Source organism: Chlorocebus sabaeus, chromosome 12 (assembly GCF_047675955.1).
Source record: "Chlorocebus sabaeus isolate Y175 chromosome 12, mChlSab1.0.hap1, whole genome shotgun sequence".
In the NCBI taxonomy this organism is placed as follows: domain Eukaryota; kingdom Metazoa; phylum Chordata; class Mammalia; order Primates; family Cercopithecidae; genus Chlorocebus; species Chlorocebus sabaeus.
Genome location: NC_132915.1, coordinates 100,320,316 through 100,340,592, shown reverse-complemented (window position 1 = coordinate 100,340,592; position 20,277 = coordinate 100,320,316). Strand labels below are relative to the sequence as shown.

Sequence of the window (20,277 nt, the reverse complement as noted above, 5' to 3'; positions counted from 1 at the left end):
TTTTCCCCACAAGAAAGGCCTCTAGCCCTTCTGGGATTACCAATAATTTTTTTTTTTTTTTTTTGAGACAGAGTATCACTCTGTTTTCCAGGCTGGGATGCAGTGACGTGATCTCAGCTCACTGCAACCTCTGCCTTCTGGGTTCAGGTTGCCTCAGCCTCCCAAATAGCTGGGATTACAGGTGCGTTTCACCATGCCTGGCTAATTTTTTGTTTGTTTGTTTTTATTTTTAGTAGAGACGGGATTTCACCATGTCGGCCAAGCTGGTCTCGAACTCCTGATCTCAGGTGATCCACCCCCCTCGGCCTCCCAAAATGCTGGGATTACAGGCATGAGCCACCGTGCCTGGCCCAATAATACTTTGAAACTTTTAGAGTCAGATATACAATTTAGGGCAATGAAAAAGATCAGAACTATCCAGTTCATTCTGTAATAGGCCACAAAATACTTGTATGGGTTTGATCACGTCTTTGACCTTTTCTGAGCTACTTTTTCCTTCTCTAGAAAATAAGTTGTGAATACTGATCTCACGGGATTGTTGTGATTGCAGATTAGGATCTATAAAGCCTAGTAGTTTCTGGAAAATAGCACTCAGTAAATGATAGGAATTATTATGACAATGATACTGTTTCCAGACAAAATTAGCACACACAAAAGAAAACTTTACCCCAACTTAGTTTATCAATATAGAGTAGAAGAATTTAAATAAAATACTAGCCAATAGGCTTATTAATAAAATCATCTATCAGAAGAGTTTATCTGAATCATGCATGAAACTTAGGTATAGGAAAAATCAGGCCAGGTGCGGTGTCTCGCATCTGTAATCCCAGCACTTTGGGAGCATAAGGCACGAGGATTAGGAACTCTAGAGGCCGAGAGTTCAAGACCAGCCTGAGCAATATAGCAAGACCCCATCTATAAAATGAAAAACTAGTTGAATGTGGTGCCACGTCTGTGCAGTGCTCGCTACTTAGGAGGCTGGGGCAGGAGGATTGCTTGAGTTCAGAAGATAAACACTGCAGTGAGCTATGATCACACCACTGTACTCCTGCCTGGGTTACAGAGCAAGACCCTGACTCAAAAAAAAAAAAAAAAAATTCATACTATAAACTATGTCGATAGAATAAATAAGACAATCACATGCTTTCGTAACAGTCATTTAGTAAAATCTAATAAAACTCATTGCCTGTTCTTAACTAAAGCACTTGAACCTATAATGAAGAGCTTCTGTATTAAATAGCCAACTTTGTACTTAGAGAAACACTAAAAGTATGTTTAATTAAAATAAGCAAGAAAAAGAGAATGCCTGTTACTATCATTATGATACAGTATTACTTTTGTCCCAACTAGAAATTCATAACATTCCCCAAATAAAACAGTAACAAAAGTGGTTCAGATTAGTAAAAGAGGACACAAAACAGTAAATATTGGAAAGAATGAGATGAAAATCACTAGTTGCAGATGGTGTGATTTTGTATTTAGAAAATCAAGAGGAATCACAGAAAAGCTACTAATATGAATATAAATTCATCACAGTGGTTGGTTAGATATAGGACAAACATACAAAACTCAATAGCAACTTTATAATGAGCTATGTCTGGTGAAAATTTATTCATTTGTATATATTTGCTATAATTTTTCTTATTAGATCAGAACAGAGTAAAGTCACATGTAAAGCACCTTAAACTATTTCTCAGGCCTAAAATTTAATTATAATCTGATAGAAGGTATTCGTGTATTTGTATCAGAGGTCTCCAAGGTGATTCCTAGGTTCAGTGATTTCCTAGGAAGACTCACAGGACTCAGCATATAGTCATACTCACTGCTAAGATTTAATACAGTAAAAGAATACGGAGCAAAATGAGCAAAAGAAAAAGATATGTGGGGTGAGTTTGGAGAAAACCAAGTACAAACTTCCAGGGACCCTCTTCCAGCGGAGTCACACAGGATACACTTAATTACCCAGCCAACATGGTTGTGACAGCATGGATTAAATATTACCTACCAGGGAAGCTTATTAGGAACTCAGTAACCAGGGTTTTTATTGGGAACTGATCTTGTGGGCATTCTCTGCCTGACTCTTAACAAAATGCTTGACTCCCAGAAGACAGGCAGGTGTTCAGTATAAACCATCTTGTTTGCACATTCTAGGGAGAGCGAGCCACTCTTTATCAGTTCTGCTAATGGTAGGAATTGTCACCAAAACTAAGTTCCCAGAAACCAGCCAGGGGCCAACCCAATAAGCAAAGCTTCCGAAGGATGGCAGTCTGGCTTGCTATGCTAACTCTTCTCTGCACAGTATTATTGAAGGAAAAAAAAAAAAAAAAAAAAAGTCAGGAGAGAAGTTGGTTAGCAAGGAGTACAAAGAAAAAGGAGACCTTGAGAAAAAAATAATAGCAATGTACATTTTAGCCCTATCCAGGAGGAAAAGCGATATGGCTATCTTTAGGGATCTGTAGTGCAGAAAATGCCTCAATCTGTCTTATCAAAAGAATCATTCAGTTTACTCCCTTTGTGTTTGGATTACAAGATACTTCTAATTTATCTGAATTATTTGCTTAATATTTTTAGTACTGGTATTACATTCACAAAGTCACAGAATCAAAAATTCCAAGAAGGCATATTGTGAAATCTCTTCCTGCCGCTTAGTCCCAATGTGCTAAGTTCCTATCTCTCCCTATAGATAGTCACTGTTACCTGTTTCTTATCCTTTTAGAATGAAATTGTAAATGGATATACAAACTAAAACAAATAGTCTTTTTTTTTTTTTTTTTTTTTTTTGAGATGGAGTCTCACTCTGTTGCCTAGGCTAGGGTACAGTAGTATGATCTTGGCTTACTGCAACCTCTACCTCCTGGGTTCCAGCAGTTCTCCTGCCTCAGCCTCCCAAGTAGCTGGGATTACAAGCACACACCACCACGCCCAGCTAATTTTTGTATTTTTAGTAGAGACGAGGTTTCACCATGTTGGCCAGGTTGGTCTCGAACTCCTGACCTCAAGTGATCTGCCTGCCCTTGGCCTCCCAAAGTGCTGGGATTACAGGCATGAGACACCATGCCCAGCCAACAAATAGTCTTTAGTTTTCTTAGTTATATAAATAGTAGTAACATCTTATACCACATTGCACCATATCTTTTTTCATTTAATAAGAAGTATTGAAGCTGGGCCTGGTGGCTCACACTTGTAATCCTAGCACTTTGGGAGGCTGAAGACGGGCTGATCACTTGAGGTCAGGAGTTCAAGACCAGCCTGGTCAATATGGTGAAACCCCGTCTCTACTAAAAACACAAAACTTAGCCAGGCACAGTGACATTCTCCTGTAATCCTAGCTACTCAGGAGGCTGGGGCACAAGAATCACTTGGGCAGCGGAGGTTGCCGTGAGCCGAGAGGTGGAGGTTGCACTTTAGCCTGGGTGACAGAGTGAAACTCTGTTTCAAAAAAAAAAAAGAAAAAAAGTGTTGGATACCTTTCATACCTGTTCATAAAGAACTTCTTCATTCTTTTTTATAGCTACTGCTTATTCCATTGTATTATTGTAGCATAATTTATTGTACCAATCCTGTATTGCTGGTCATTTGGTTGTGTTATTTCCATTCCTTCACTATTACTAACAAGGCTTCAAGGAATAACTTAATACTTACATAATTTTATTGGTTGCATAGTGTATCTGTAGGGAAAATTTCTAGTTTGGGAATTTCTGCATTAATGATATATGCATTTGAGTGTAATAGATGCTGCCAAATTAAATTGTCTTCTAAAGTGTTCATACCAATGTATACTCCTGTCACCTACATATGTGTATTTCCCCACATTCTTGCCAACAGTGTATATTCTCAAACTTAGAAATTTTGCTAAACTGATAGGTTAAAAATGGAATTTTTTTTTTTTTTTTTTTTTTTTGAGATGGAGTCTTGCTGTGTAACCCAGGCTGGAGTGCAGTGGTGTGATCTTGGCTCCCTGCAGCCTCCACCTCCCGGGTTCAAGTGACTCTCCTGCCTCAGCTTCCCAAGTAGCTGGAGTTACAGGCATGCGCTACCACGCCTGGCTAATTTTTATGTTTTTAGTGGAAACAGGGTTTCATCATGTTGGCCAGGCTGGTCTCTACTCCTGACCTCAGGTTATCTGCCCACCTTGGCCTCCCAAAGTCCTGGGATTACAGGTGTGAGCCAATGTGCCCGGCTGAGAGGCTCTTTCAATATTATGAGATTAATCCTTTGTAATGTGAGTTCCAGATATTTTCTTTAGTTCATTATTTGACTTTTGATTTTGTTTATATTATGTTTTACCATTCATAAGCTTTTGATTTTTATGTAACTAGATTTATCAATCATAGTTAATCATAACAGGAAAGTCTAAGTCAAAAAAATAATTACTATGTTTTCTTTCACCACTTTTATTGTTTAATTTTTTACATTTACATTTTTGATATATTTGGAATTTGTCCTAATGTGTGGTGTGAAGTATGGAGCCAACTTTCTTTTATATGGCTATTCAGTTTTTCCAACCAATCTGAGGTGTCATTATTGTCATGTGTACATAAGTCCTAAATGTTTTGGAGTCTAATTCTGGACTTTTCATTCTGTTCCACTGGTTTTCTGCCTACTCTTATACCAGCACCACTTTAATTACTGAGATTTTTCTTTTGTTTTGTTTTTTTGTTTTGAGACAGGGTCTCGCTCTGTTGCCCAGGGTGGAGTGCAGTGGCACAATCATAGCTCATTGTAGCCTTGACCTCCCTGGCTCAAGTGACCCTCTCACCTCAACCTCCCAAGCAGCTGGGACTGCAAGCATGTATTACCACATTTGGCTGATTTTTCTATTCTTTGTAGAGTCGGGGTCTCACTATTTTGCCCAGGCTGGTCTCAAACTCCTGGGCTCAAGTGATTCTCCCACCTCCCAAAGAGCTGGGATTATAGGCGTGAGCCACTGTGCCTGGCCTTACTGAGGTGTAAAGTATGTTTCAATATCTGATGAGTCTAGTTCCCCCTCTGCTGTTTTACAGAGTTCTCTTGGGTAATCCAATTTCTCCATATGAACTTTACAATTACTTTTTTCAGTTGTAGGAAAAAAAATCTGTGACTATTTTTATTGAGGTTGGTTTAAATTTTAATAAGTTAGTGTAATGACATTTTAGAATTGTTTTATCTCCGAGAACATAGTATGTCTTGGCTGGGCATGGTGGTTCATGCCTGTAATCCCAGCACTTTGGGAGGCTGACTGAGGTGGGTGGATTGCTTGAGCTCATGAGTTTAAGACCAGCCTGGGCAACATGGCGAAGTTCTGTCTCTACTAAAAATACAAAAATTAGCCAAATGTAGTGGCATGCACCTGTAGTCCTAGCTACTGGGGAGGCTGAGGCAGGAGAATTGCTTGAACCAGAGAGGCGGAGGTTGCAGTGAGCTGAGATCGTGCCATTGCACTCCAGCCTAGGCAACAAGAGCGAGACTCAAAAAAAAAAAACATGGTATGTCTTCACATTTGTTCAAGTCTTCATTTTATCATTCAGGAGTATTTAAGAATTTTATTTTGTTTTTTGATTTTTTTATTTCTTACTAAGTTTACTCCTGGGAGTTTTATTTTTCTTGTTGCTTTACCACACAGCTTATGATTTTACTTCCCTTGTAGATATACCTTCAGGAAAAGGATATGATTATGCAGAGTACTTTAGTTTTAGTATCAGCTTGTTACTGTAAATCACACATTGACATTCTGGTCTTTACGTCATTCCATGAGAGCAGTTATTATGATCCACAATAAGAGATGACACCAGGAATCGGGTTTTGGAGCTGAAAGCCAGATCCTGGATCTTGGAAAGCTCACCTTTGTATATACCAGTGTGTGTTGCTCGATGGAGTGGCCTCTTGGTATACAGCCAGATGACTTCTTGCAAAAGTACAATCATGTTTATGCATTGTGTTTAAAAAAATCAATAGTTCACTCACTAAACTATTTCGATTGAGAGCCTTTAAGAAAGCCTATTATGGGCCGGGCGCGGTGGCTCACGCCTGTAATCCCAGCACTTTGGGAGGCCGAGGCGGGAGGATCATGAGTTCAGGAGATCAAGACCATCCTGGCTAACACGGTGAAACCCCGTCTCTACTAAAAATACAAAAAATTAGCCGGGCGTGGTGGCGGGCGCCTGTAGTCCCAGCTACTCAGGAGGCTGAGGCGGGAGAATGGGGTGAACCTGGGAGGCGGAGCTTGCAGTGAGCGGAGATCGCGACACTGCATGCCAGCCCGGGCGATAGAGTGAGACTCCGTCTCAAAAAAAAAAAAAAAGCCTATCATACATGGTACTTATATATGAATGGCAGTCTCCTTAGCTGTTGCTGATGTTTCTGCATCTATTTATGAGTTTAAGGGCCCAATCTATTCACCAAAGATATACTTTGGAAAATTACTAAATAACTATTAAATCTTTAATGCAAGTTTTAAATTCTTATATATTACAGAATTTCACAAACTTGTTTGGACAACCACTAGTCTGCTTGCTTTCTCCTACAGCATATCCAAAAGCTTTACAAGGTATGTGCCCTCATTGCCTGTTACAGCCATAGGTTGCAAATAAACACTGTCTACATTTTGAATAGTACTGGTCTTTGTTTTTTCCTCCCATAATGATCGTGTGTGGATTTATGATGTTTAATGTGGCAGGTGTCGCTCTGAAATATACCCAGAAGCCTTGCCAACAACCAGGATCCCTTAATGTGCTACCATTAGGCCTTGAGATAATTCGTCCCTGAGAAAGAAGTGGTTTTGTTCCTTGCTGATGGGGAACTCATGATTTGTAAATTTTAAAATTTGTTTTACAGGTATTTGTTTGCTGGTCGTATCTGTATAGCATGGTTTTCCTATATTTTTGCAGGCATGTTTTAAAAGATCCAAGGCATCTTTTAAGACTATAAGATTGCTGGTCTAGGAAACTTCTCAGTCTATGCCTCAGAGTTAGGATAACCTAACTGGCACAACTTAAAGTGTTTCTTTTATTCACATTTTTGCCTTGTTGTAATTTTAAAATAAAAGAACCTCTTTTAAGTCTGCCAGAGAGACAGGTTAGTGTTGTGGCCATTTCTTCAATGGCTGAGAATCAAAAGACTTTTTGTCCTTAATAGTTTGTCTTTAATTAGTGACACATAAAATCTAATTCTAACTCCCAGTCATTTAGTAGGTAAAATACTAAACAACCTTAACCCTGTTTTAGCAGTACTTGTCACTGTTTCACTATCTCCCTAACTGTGAATAGTGCTGATGTCTCTCTGTGGGAGATGGCATTTTACTGCTACTTCCCAGCCAGAAGTCCTGTCTGCTGACATAGTTTGACACAGGAAGTGATGGTCAGCATTTGAATGCCTGAGAGAAGCTGGAGGCTTTCACCGTTGTTTTAAGGTAAGTTCTGCTGTTTAACAGGGAAAAACATGTAGAAATATTAACTTCATGTATCCAAAAGTAAACTTACTAAGGGATAGAACTTACCTTCAAACAACGGTAAAATTCTCCTGCTTTGAAGATTTTGTTATCCTGTTTCTTATCATTTCTGGAGGAATGTAATCTCTTTCAGTTACTCAACAGTACTTTCTGCTATCATTCTGTCCTATCATTACGTGGTTTTTAAATTTACATGGTCAAATGGGTTAATACCAAGATTATTTGGTCTGAAAGACTTCATTGTATAGAAGAGAAAAACACAGACTTTGGAGGCAAACTGACTGAATTTGAATCCCGACTCAGCCACTTACTTGCTGTGTGACCTTGGGAAATTATTCAGCCATTCTGTGCCTCAGTTTCTTTGTCTATCAAATGGAAATAATAATAGTATCTACCTCATAGAATAATGCTGGGTATGTAGTAACTACTCAATATGTACTCTCATTATTATTATTATGCTTAGTTGTAATACATGCCCTTAACACATTTTGACCCAGTTTCTTATCTTTATGCTACAAAGCTTAGACCTCTAACACCTTAAATTAATTGTTCAATTACAAAAGCAGATTCAAAATTCTTTTGTGAGAAATGTTTTGGATTTATCCATAGGTATTATTGCTACTCACCTCTGCAAAAGGGGAGGGCCCTCCACGTGGGTGCAAAACTAGCTGATCAGTAACCACTTTTGAGATCTAAAGCCTTTAGTTCTCTCATTAGCCAAGAGTTACTTCATTTATTCAACTTTTTTTTTTTTTTGGAGACAGGGTCTCACTCTGTCACTCAGGCTGAAGTGCAGTTGTGTGATCACAGCTCACTTCAGCCTCTACCTCCTGGGCTCAGGTGATCCTCCCACTTCAGCCTCCCAAATAGCTGGGACTACAGGTACACACTGCCACACCCAGCTAATTTTTGTATTTTTTTTGGTAGGGACTGGGTCTCGCCATGTTGCCTAGGCTGGTCTCAAACTCCTGGGCTCAAGAGATCTGCCTGCTTTGGCCTCCCACAGTGCTATTCAACATTTATTATCAGGTACTGTACTAGGCACTGGAGGTAGCACTGTGACCTGACAAGCACAGTTACATTCTTCACAGAGCCAAATGTCCTGTGGCAGATAGAGACAGCCTGATGGGCAGTTATTATAAGTGATTCACAGGAGGATGCATGCTAATGGATGAGGAACTCCTGACTAGCAGCACACTGAAGACGAGGGAAGGGTATGAGATAATGTCTAACGTTAAGAACATGGAGAACTAGATGGGGGTGGGAAATGACTGAGCAAGAGTGTTCCAGCTGAGAATTTGCAGGTGCTGTGGCCATGAGATAAGACAGCTTAGGGAGCACGTAGAGAAATTTATTTTATTTTATTTTTTGAGATGGAGTCTTGCCCTGTCGCCCGGGCTAGATGCAGTGGCACAATCTCGGCTCACTGCAACCTCTGCCTCCCAAGTTCAAGCGATTCTCCTTGCCTCAGCCTCCCAAGTAGCTGGGATTACAGGCACTCACCACCACTCCCAGCTAATTTTGTTGTATTTTTAGTAGAGACGGGTTTTCACTATGTTGGCCAGGCTGGTCTCAAACTCCTGACCTTGTGATCTGCCCGCCTTGGCCTCCCAAAGTGCTAGGATTACAGGCATGAGCCACCGTGCCTGGCCTAATTTTGTATTTTTACTAGAGACAGGGTTTCACCATGTTGGCCAGGCTGGCCTCGAATGCTTGACCTCAAGTGGTCTGCCCACCATGGCCTCCCAAAGTGCTGGAATTACAGGCGTGAGCCACCACACCTGGCCGAGTACATAGAGAAATTAGTCGTTCCTTCTAGCTAAAGGGTAGAGTTTGAGATTGTGTGATTGAATTATGAAAGAACTTCTAAGATTTGTTAAGTAATTTAAGTGGAAGACAATGGGATACAGGTTGAGCATCCTTAATCCTAAAATCTGAAATGCTCCAAAATTCAAAAGTTTGAGTATCAACACAACACTGAAAGTGAAAAATTCCACATATCAGTACTTAGTACAAAGTTTGTTTCATGTACAAAATTAATTAAAATATTTTATAAAGTTACCTTTAGGTTATGTGTATACGGTACATATTAAACATGAATAAACTTCGTGTTAAGACTTGGTACCTGTCCCCAGGACATCTCATTATGTATATGCAAATATTCTAAATCCCAAAAAATCCAAAATCCAAAACACTTCTGGCCCCAAGCATTTTGGATAAGGGATACTCAACTTGTACTGTCAAAAGATTTAAACAGAAGAGTAGCATGAAAGAGCGTTCAGTTAACCTCCTGGAGAATGAACTGGGGAGGGGCATGGATGAAAACAGGGAGATGGCTGGAGATAGCACAATGACTAGTAGCCGACTGCAAAGATACTAAGCCCATAGAACCAATAGGACTTTGTGATGGACTAGGTGTGGGGAGGGAAAGCAGGAATAGACTTCGTGGTTTCTGGCTGAGATGCTGGTAGAAATGATAATACTTGATGAGAAGCATATTTGTAGAGAACGAAAGGGGAAATAATTTACTTTGAGTTGTTGACCTGTTGAGTTTGAGGTGCCTTTGAGAGTTAGGTTGAATAGAGTAGCCTAGAGCAGCAGTACTTAAAAGAAATAGAGTGTGAGTCATTAAATTTTCTAGTACCTATGTCAAAAACAGTAAAAAGAAACAGGTGAAATTAGTGTTAACAATGACATTTTGTACTAAAGCTTTGAAATCCAGTGTGTATTTACTCATCTAGTCACATTTTGAGTATCTACCGCAGGACAGAGCGGTGCCAGACCTGTTAGGCTGCTGATAGAGAATTAGAAATTCATAGGCATATAAATGGTAACTAAAATCATGGGAGTAAGAGCAGTCAGCAATGTATGGGGCCAAAGAAAGAAACTACTCATATTTAAGGGATAGGAAGGGAAAGAGCAACTCAGAGAGAGCGACTCAGAGGAGAATGAAAAAGACCGGCATTTCTAACACTCATCAGAGAATTCTATCACAGATAACCCATCATCCAACACTTGCCATATTTGGATGAAATTTGTTAATTGAGGGCAAAAAATGGTAAGAAATATGTTCGTTTTCCATTTCTCTTAAGTTTGCTAGGCTCTTTCTTAAGTTTGTTCAGCAGAAAGCAACATACCAACGTTTTTGTAGTTTCATGAAGAATCTGCTTTGTTGAATTATGATTTAATGAGATAGCTTTAGTTTTATATATTATCAATATATTAAAATGTTCCTCATATGTATCTCTTATTTTTTGCAAAACTATTATCTATATATATAACATGTTTGTTATTACAGATCAATCTCAGCGAGGTAGCCTCTTCACTCTCTTTTTGAACAATCCTCTAATGGCCTTCCTATTTGTCTCTGGATTGTCAAGCATGCGCAGAGGCCTATGGGAAAAGTGTCAAGAATATCTTCGGAAAATCAACCGTGATATTGCCCAGCTACTGACTCATTCACGTTCAATAGGTACCCTCCTAATCTAACTGCACATTTAACAGAATGTACTATAATGGCTTAAAATGGTTACTTACTTTAAATTGTTTGAATTTTTAAAGGTATGTGTCCCAGGCAGGAAAGTTGAGAAGGCTTTCCTGAAGTTTCCTTCCCCTTTGAAACACAATTTCCATTTAAGCATCTTTTTACTGTCACTTTTCTCCTCTTTGCAGATCAGGCATTTCTCCAGTTTTTTGGAGATGAATTTCTTCGCTTGCTCCTCACAAGATTTATCTTTTGTTCAGCCACCATGAGGATGCACAAGATTTTTCGGGTAGGCAAAGAACATTAAAGATGAATTTTATCATTTTAGGTATTTAAGAACATGTATTATATTTTACCTGTATAAAATAAGGTTATAATAAAATAATATTATTTTGGACAAATTCAAAATGATATTTACAAATGTACTTTCACACTGGTCTGTTAAGTAAAAAAATATATATTCACAAATGAATATGTAAAGTATAAAGATGGACAATATTAAGGCACATCTGAGTACTTATCCTTTGTTTAAAAGTAGAACATTTTCTGGTTGGGCTTGGTGGCTCCTGCCTGTAATCCCAGCACTTTGGGAGGTTGAGGCTGGTGGAACACGAGGTCGTGAGTTGGAGACCAGCCTGGCCAACATGCTGAAACCCCTTCTCTACTAAAAATAAAAAAATTAGCCAGGTATGGTGGCATGCACCTGTAATCCCAGCTACTCTGGAGGCTGAGGCAGGAGAATTGCTTGAACCCAGGAGGCTGAGGTTGCGGTGAGCAGAGATTGCACCATCACACTCCAGCCTGGACGGTAAGAGTGAAACTCCATCTCAAAAAATAAAAAAAATAAAAGTAGAACATTTTCAATACCTCCCTGATCCTATCTCTCTCTCAAATGAAACTCACATCCTGAATTGTATTTATTTATTTATTTAAAGATGGAGTTTCACTCATGTTGCCCAGGCTGGAGTGCAGTGACCCGATCTCAGCTCACTGCAACATCTGCCTCTCAGGTTCAAGCAATTCTCCTGGCTCAGCCTCCCAGGTAGTAGCTGGGATTATAGGTGCCCACCACTATACCTAGCTAATTTTTTGTATTTTTAGTAGAGACAGGGTTTCACCATGTTGGCCAGGCTGGTCTCGATCTCCTGACCTCAGGTGATCCGCCCACCTTGGCTTTCCAAAGCACTGAGATTATTGGCGTGAGCCACTGCACCCGGCCCTGAATTTTTTTTTTAATCATTGACTTTTCTTTATAGTTTTGCAGCATGTATTTCTATTCCTATGCAACATATTTATGAATCCGTATTGTGTGTATTCTTCTGCAGCTTCCTTTTTGCCCATGTTTTATTCCTGAGATTGACCCATGTTGATTGACTGTAGCTTTCATTCATTCATTTTGTTTGACTATACAACACTAGGCATTATTTGACTGTACATTGCAGATTACTTATTCTGATAATGGACATTTGGGTTGCTTCCAAGTTTTTATTATTATATAAATGATGCTGGCCATTTGTTATAGAAGTGATTTATTATTATATAAATACAGTGACTCACACCTGTAATCCCAGCACTTTGGGAGGCCGAGGTGGGCAGATCACGAGGTCAGGAGTTCAAGACCAGCCTGGCCAACATGATGAAATCCTGTCTCTACTAAAATTACAAAAATTAGCCAGACATGGTGGCATGCACCTGTAATCCCCGCTACTCGGGAGGCTGAGGAAAGAGAATTGCTTGAACCCAGGAGGCGAAGGTTACAGTGAGCCGAGATCATAACACTGTATTCCAACCTGGGCAACAGGCAAGACTCAGTCTTGGGAAGAAAAAAAAAAAAAAAATGATGTTGCTGTGAAATTCTTTTATCAGTTTCCTGGTACACATATATAAGATTTTCTCTGAGGAATATACGTAATAGTAGAATTGCAAGATCAGAGGATATAAGCATATTTAACTTTGCTAGGTAATGCCAGACTGTGTTCCAAAGCAGTTGTATCAGTTTACACTCATACTAGCAGGATGTAAGAGTTGCTATTTCTGTGATCCTTCCTTTCCAACACTTGTTGCAGTCATACTTTATAGTTTTTGTGAATCTGCTGAGTGTAAAGTGGTAGGTCATTGTGGTTTGAATTTTTATTTCCAGGATTACTATTGAGGTTGAGCAACTTCTCATAAGTGTTCTTCTGTTTTTCTCTTTGTAAAGAATGTGTTCAAGTCTTTTGCTTGACTTGATAGTGCACTTTTCTAGCTGTTTATTTTTTGTGTATGCATGTACCTATACAACACTTCCTTGAGATTTTAAATATTTTAGCCATTATATTTTTCACTTCTGTAAGTAAAATGTTTTTTCAAATATGCCTGAACAGTTAAAAAAATCTTTTGCAACTTTTGGTTTCAAAATATTATTTCTTTCCATTTTATTATGGTAATTTTAAAATGTAAAAGAACTGCAATGGGTCAGGCGCAGTGGCTCACACCTGTAATCTCAGCACTTTGGGAGGCCAAGACAGGAGCATCACTTCAGGCTAGAAGTTTGAGAACAGCCTGGGCAACATAGTGAGACCTCATTTCTACAAAGAAATTTTAAAAATTAGCCAGATATAGTGGTATGTGCCTATAGTCCCAGCTCTTCAGGAGGCTAAGGTGGGAGAATTGCTTGAGCCCAGGAGTTTGAGGCTGCAGTGAACTCTGATTGTACCACTGCATGGGCCAACTGTGCAGTTCCACTTAAGACACAATTTTTTTTTCAATAAATAAATTGGAAAAATTTTGGAAATTTGCTGCTGTTTGCAAAACAGATAAACTACACAGCCTAGAAATATTGAAAATATTGTTCACCCGGGCCCCGCAGCCAGTGGAATTGGCCCCGCTCTGTGGCTGCCGGGGCCTGTGCACTGGAATCACCGTGGCCTGCATGCCCCACCATGCCAGTTTGAACCTCCGTGGCCTCAACCAGATTCGGAATGTCAAAAAGCAGAGTGTCTATTGGATGAATTTGAGGAAATCAGGAAGTTTGGGCCACCCAACCTTTCTAGATGAGACTACCTATGAAAGACTAGCAGAGGAATCACTGGACTGTTTAGCAGAGTTTTTTGAAGACCTTACAGACAAGCCATACACGTTTGAGGGTTATGATGTTTCCTTTGGGAGTGGTGTCTTAACTGGTAAACTGAGTGGAGATCTAGGAACCTACGTGATCAACAAGCAGATGCCAAACAAGCAAATCTGGTTATCTTCTCCATCCAGTGGACTCAAGCGTTATGACTGGACTGGGAAAAACTGGGTGTACTCCCACGATAGCGTGTCCCTCCATGATCTGCTGGCTAGAGCTCACTAAGGCCTTAAAAACCAAACCGGACTTGTCTTCCTTGGCCTATTCTGGAAAAGACGCTTGATGCCCAGCCCAGTTTTAAGGCTATTTAAAGCTGTCAGGCCAAGACCCCAGCTTCATTATGCAGCTGAGGTCTTTTTTTTTGTTTTTATTTTTTCATTCCTGCCTTTGAGGAACAGCTCTGTGGCAAGAATGTGTTGCCTCCTACCTTGCCCGCACGTTTTGATTTTTAATTTCTACAGATTTTTTTGGATTGTCTGATTTCCTCCCTCACATGATATCCTTTATCTTTTATAATGTCTTATCCCTATACCTGAACATAGCAACCTTTAAAAAAGCAGAAGAATAAGAAGTTGTTCCAGGAGGAGAAATGAATTGTCTTCACTCTTCATTCTTTGAAGGACTTACGGCAAGAAGTACATGAAGAGCAGCTGGTTTACCTGCTCACTGTTCTGTCTCAAAATGAGACACATTAATGGGTAGGCTACAAATGTTCCTGGGCTTCTTTCAACGTGGAAGCACCTCTGAGCTCTTTAGCACTGAAGTGTCGAAAGCAGTTCACATGGGAAGACAATTTCTGATGTGTGCTCTGTGACTGCCAGGGTGTGGCCTGCACTGGGTTGTCCAGGGAGACCTAGTGCTGTTTCTTCCACATGTTCACGTGTGTATGTGTGTATATGTGTGTGTGTGTATTTATATATATATTTTTTTCAACTTAAGGGTTAGTATGGATTCAGCTGCCACAAGAATGCAAAAAACTTCCAATGACAAGAAAGGAGGAAAAAAAGCCATTTTCATAAACTGAGTGATGTAGCATAATAAACAAAATCATGGAGCTGAGGAGTTGCTTTGTGAACGTGAAGGGGCATATAAAGGAAAGAGATACTCATGTCGATAAAGAGAACCTGGTCCTAGACGCAGTTCAGCCACAAAGTAGTTGTCCCTTTGTGGACAAGCTTCCCAAACTCCCTGGGCCTCTGCTTTCCCATCTGTTAAATGAGGGGATGGAGTGTGGTTGATTTCCAGCATTCAGTGGTCCTGTCAAGCAGCCTAACAGGCTAGCTCTAATTCCCATTGGGTAGATGAGGGGATGACAAAGAACAATTTGTAAGCTATATAGGAAACGTTATTGGTATTCCCCTATCGGGATTTCAGTTGAATTCATGTTAAAATAATAACCATCCTTTATTGTACACTTACTGGGTTAAGCCTATTATACCATATTACCTCATTTTAATTTCTACTGACCTGGAGTTTATACATGAAGCAACAAGGCTCCAGGACACTAAAACTCACACAAAGTTATGCTCATATGATTTTCTTGCTGAAAGAAGGATTTATTAGTGACAAGTTTGTATTAATATGTAGCAAAGGCTTTTCCAATGGGTGAATAAAAACACATTACATTATAGTTAAAAAAAAAAAAAAAAAAAAGTCAAACTGGGAGAAGTGGCATATACCTACAGTCCTAGCTACTCAGGAGGCTGAGGCAGGAGGATTGTATGAAGCCAGGAATTGGAGATCAGCCTGGGCAACATAGCAACATCTTATCTCTTAAAAAAAGAAAAAAATACTCTTAATAATGAAACAGTATAAACAAAAGCTAAGTAAAATATTTTCTTTCTCCTGAAATAAAATTTTTTGAGTCTGATGGAAATGTTTAAGTGCAGTAGATCAGTGCCAGTGAGAAAATAAATAAAATCATACAAAACAGAAATAGTGAAAAAATTAAGAAAAAGGTATGTCATGAATATATAAAATATATGTAGACACTAGTCTATTTTATCATTTAGTACTATCAGATGTATACAAATCTATTATGAATGATTAAAATTTATGCATACACTTACATACCATATATGGTACCATTCACAGTCCAGAGAGGTGTAAACAAAAGTAATGATGATGCAATATTAAATCATAACTGCATAAAATCACTGTAGTGCCTACTGTACTACTGTAATAATTTTGTAGCCACATCCTGTTGCTCTGGCAGTGAGCTCAAGTGTTGCAAGTACTGCTTAGAATGCCTGTCATCTCCATGAGCAGTTTGTCTCTCCAGTAAATTGTGTATTGTAATAAAAAATTATCTCTACCAGTTCTCACGTATTTTTTATTGTGTTTAGTCCAGTACTGTAGTAAACCTTGCATAACACCATGGGACTCATGTGAAGTGATGCTTCAGGTGCTCCCAAGAAGCGAAGAAAAGTCATGACATTACAAGAAAAAGTTGAATTGCTTGATATGTACCATAGATCAAGGTTTGCCATTGTGTTTGCCTGCCATTTCAAGATAAATTAATCCAGTAAGGAGTGTTGTAGAAAAAGAAAATTTGTGACGCCATCACTGTAGCTACATCAGCAGGCATGAAAACCTTGCACTTTTTGTGGAATACCTTTTTATCTCATAATGAAAATGTAGCATTTACGTAGGTGTAAGGTTGCTATAAGACATACTTACAGGCCAGGCGTGGTGGCTCATGCCTATAATCCCAGCACTTTGGAAGGCCGAGGTGGGTAGATCACCTGAAGTCAAGAATTCAAGACCAGCCTGACCAATATGATGAAACCCCCATCTCTACTAAAAATTCAAAAATTAGCTGGGCATCGTGGCATGAGCCTGTAGTCCCAGCTACTCAGGAGGCTGAGACAGGAGAATTGCTTGAACCCGGAAAGCAGAGGTTGCAGTGAGCTGAGATCACACCACTGCACTCTAGCCTGGGCGACACAGCAAGACGCCATCCCCCCCACCACCACCAAAAAAAAGACATATATTATGATTTGAGAAAAAGCAAACTCATTATATAACAAAGCAAAAGGAAAGTGAAAGATCCAAAGCTGGAGAATGAAATTCTGGCAAAAAATGGTTTGATAATTTTTGAAAGAGCTTTGGCTTTAAAAATGTTAAGATAACACAAGAAGCAGCTTCTGCCAACCAAGAGGCAGCAGACAAGTGGCACCTGGGGGTGCCACTGAGGAGAAAGGATACCTGCCTGAACAGGTTTTTAGTGCAGAAGAAAATACCTTTTCTGGGGAAAAAAAAAAACTTCCACAGAGGACGTTTTTTAGTAAGGAAAAGAAGTGAACACCAGGATTTAAACAGGAAGGGATAGAAAACTCTGTTATTTTGTGCAAATGCACTTGGGTTTTTGATCAGGACAGTCTTTATCTATAAAGCTGCTAATGCACCTTGATAGAAAAGATAAACACCAGCTGCCAGTACAACAAGAAGGTGTGGACAACAGGAACTTTTTTTCCAGATTGATTTTGTTGATGCTGTGTCCCTGAAATCAGGAAGTACCTTGCCAGTAAGGGACTACCTTTTAAAGTTTTTTTGATATTTGACAATGCCCTGGCTATCCAGAACCCCATTACTTCTATACTGAAGGTGTCAAAGTGGCCTACTTGCCCCCAAACACAATGCCAGCCTCTAGATCAGGGGGTCATAAGGACCTTTAAGGTTCATTGCACAGAGTACTCTATGTATTATCAAAACTACGGAAGAGAAACCCTAATGGGAAGAACATCTTGAAAGCCTAAAAGGATTCCACCATTGGAAATGCCATCATTAGTATAGAAAAAGCCTTGAAAACCATCAAGCCTGAAACAATTCCTGCTGGAGAAAACTGTGTCCTGATGTTGTGCATGACTTCAGAGGATTTGTGACAATCAAGGAAATCATGAAAGAGATTGTGGATGTGGCAAAAAGGGTAGGGAGTGAAGGGTTTTGAGATACAGATCTTGGAGAAGTTCAAGAGCTAATAGACACCACACCAGAAGAATTAACCGAAGATGACGTGGGGTGGACATGAATGTTTCTGAACCAGTGCCAGGAAGAAGACACAGAAGAAGCAGTGGCAGAAAACAAATGGATGTTAGACAACCCAGCAGAAGGGTTTAGGTTATTCAGGATTGGGCTTTTGACTTCTATGACATGGATGCTTCTATGATAACGGACACTGAAATGAAAGCAAATAGTGGAAGGATTGGTGCCATATAGAAACACTTTAGAGAAATGAAAAAGGAAAAATGTCAGACACAAATTATGATATATTTGCATAAAATTACACCCAGTTGCCTGTCTCTCCTGCCTCCTCTTCCATCTCCTCCACCTCTCCTGTCTCTGCCACCCCTGAGACAGCAAGACCAACCCCACCTCCTCCTCCACAGCCTACTCAATATGAAGGCAATGAGGATGAAGGCCTTTATGGTAATCCACTTCCATTTAATGAATAGTAAATATATTTCTCTTTCTTACGATTTTCTTTTTCTTTCTTTCTTTTTTTTTTTTTTTTTTTTTTTTTGAGACAGAGTCTCGCTCTGTTGCCCAGGCTGGAGCGCAGTGGCGCAATCTCGGCTCACTGCAACCTGCACCTCCGGGGTTCAAGAGATTATTCTGCCGGGCGCAGTGGCTCAAGCCTGTAATCCCAGCACTTTGGGAGGCCGAGACGGGCGGATCACGAGGTCAGGAGATCGAGACCATCCTGGCTAACACGGTGAAACCATCTCTACTAAAAAATACAAAAAACTAGCCGGGCGAGGTGGCGGGCGCCTGTAGTCCCAGCTACTTGGGAGGCTGAGGCAGGAGAATGGCATAAACCCGGGAGGCGGAGCTTGCAGTGAGCTGAGATCCAGCCACTGCACTCCAGCCTGGACCACAGAGCGAGACTCCGTCTCAGAAAAAAAAAAAAAAAAAAAAAGAGATTATTCTGCCTCAGCATCCCAAATAGCTGGGATTACAGGCATGTTCCACCACTCCTGGCTAATTTTTGTATTTTTAGTAGAGGCGGGGTTTCACCATGTTGGCCAGGTTGGTCTCAAACTCCTGGCCTCAAGTGATCCTCCCACCTCAGCCTCCTAAAGTGCTAGGATTACAGGTGTGAGCCACCATGCCCAGCCCTGGCCAATTTTCTTAATAACATTTTCTTTTCTCAGCCCAGTGCGGTGGCTCACACCTGTAATCCCAGCACTTTGGGAGACCGAAGTAGGCAGATCACAAGGTCAGGAGTTCAAGACCAGCCTGGTCAATATGGTGAAACCCCGTCTCTACTAAAAATACAAAAACTAGCCAAGCATGGTGGCAAGTGCCTGTAATCCCAGCTGCTCGGGAGGCTGAGGCAGGAGAATCGCTTGAACCTGGGAGGCAGAGGTTGCAGTGAGCCAAGATTGCGCCATTGTACTCAGGCCTGGGTAACAAAAGCAAAACTCCGTCTCGGGGGAAAAAATTCTTTTCTCTAGCTAACTGTATTGTAATAATACAGTATATAGGCTGGGTGTGGTGGTTCATGCCTGTAATCCCAGCACTATGGGAGGTCGAGGCGGGTACATCACCTGAGGTCAGGAGTTCAAGACCAGCCTGGCCAACATGGTGAAACCCCATCTCTACTAAAAATACAAAAACTAGCCAAGTGTGGTGCTATGCGCCTGTAATCCCAGCTACTCAGGAGGCTGAGACATGAGAATCACTTGAACCTGGGAGATGGAGGTTGCAGTGAGCCAAGATCGCGTGACTGCGCTCCAGCCTAGGTGACAGAGCAAGACTCTGTCTCAAAAAAAAAAAAAAAAGAAAAGAAAAGAAGAAACAGTATATAATACATATAACATACAAAGTATTTGTTAATTGACTGTTTATGTTATCTATAAGGTTTCCAGTTAGTGGTAGGCTATAAGTAGTTAAATTTCAGGGAGTTGAAAGTTATACATGGATTTTTAACTCTGTTAGGGAGGGGGCTCAGCATCCCTAACCCCTGCATTGTTCAGGAGTCAGCTATATTTGAGTTCTGACATATTTTTCCATTTATGGATTTGTCTTACCATTCATCAGATTTTTTTTTTTTTTTTTTTTTTTTTTTTGAGATGGAGTCTTGCCCTGTTGCCTGGGAGTACGATGGTGTGATCTCTGCTCACTGCAACCTCTGCCTCCCAGATTCAAGCAATTCTCCTGCCTCAGCCTCCTGAGTAGCTGGGATTACAGGTGCATGCCACCATGCCCAGCTAATTTTTGTGTTTTTAGTAGAGATGAAGTTTCACTATATTGGCC

The 20,277-nt window shown here is 40.2% G+C and overlaps 1 protein-coding gene and 1 pseudogene across 3 annotated transcripts in view; both read left to right on the top strand.

Annotated features, from left to right (window-relative positions):
* The window catches only part of SCAI (suppressor of cancer cell invasion), a 196,656-nt gene that overhangs the window by 159,768 nt on the left and 16,611 nt on the right, over positions 1–20,277 (top strand). For 2 of the 3 annotated variants that reach the window (XM_008006257.3, XM_037994006.2), the window contains 3 exons: positions 6,454–6,526; positions 10,725–10,898; positions 11,099–11,199. In XM_008006257.3, the coding sequence (XP_008004448.1) occupies positions 6,454–6,526; positions 10,725–10,898; positions 11,099–11,199 (348 nt within the window). Of the gene's footprint in view, positions 1–6,453; positions 6,527–7,244; positions 7,388–10,724; positions 10,899–11,098; positions 11,200–20,277 lie in introns of those variants that run through there. The other variant, XR_012094879.1, reaches the window with a different exon arrangement.
* On the top strand, positions 12,874–16,333 carry LOC140713021 (frataxin, mitochondrial pseudogene; annotated as a pseudogene).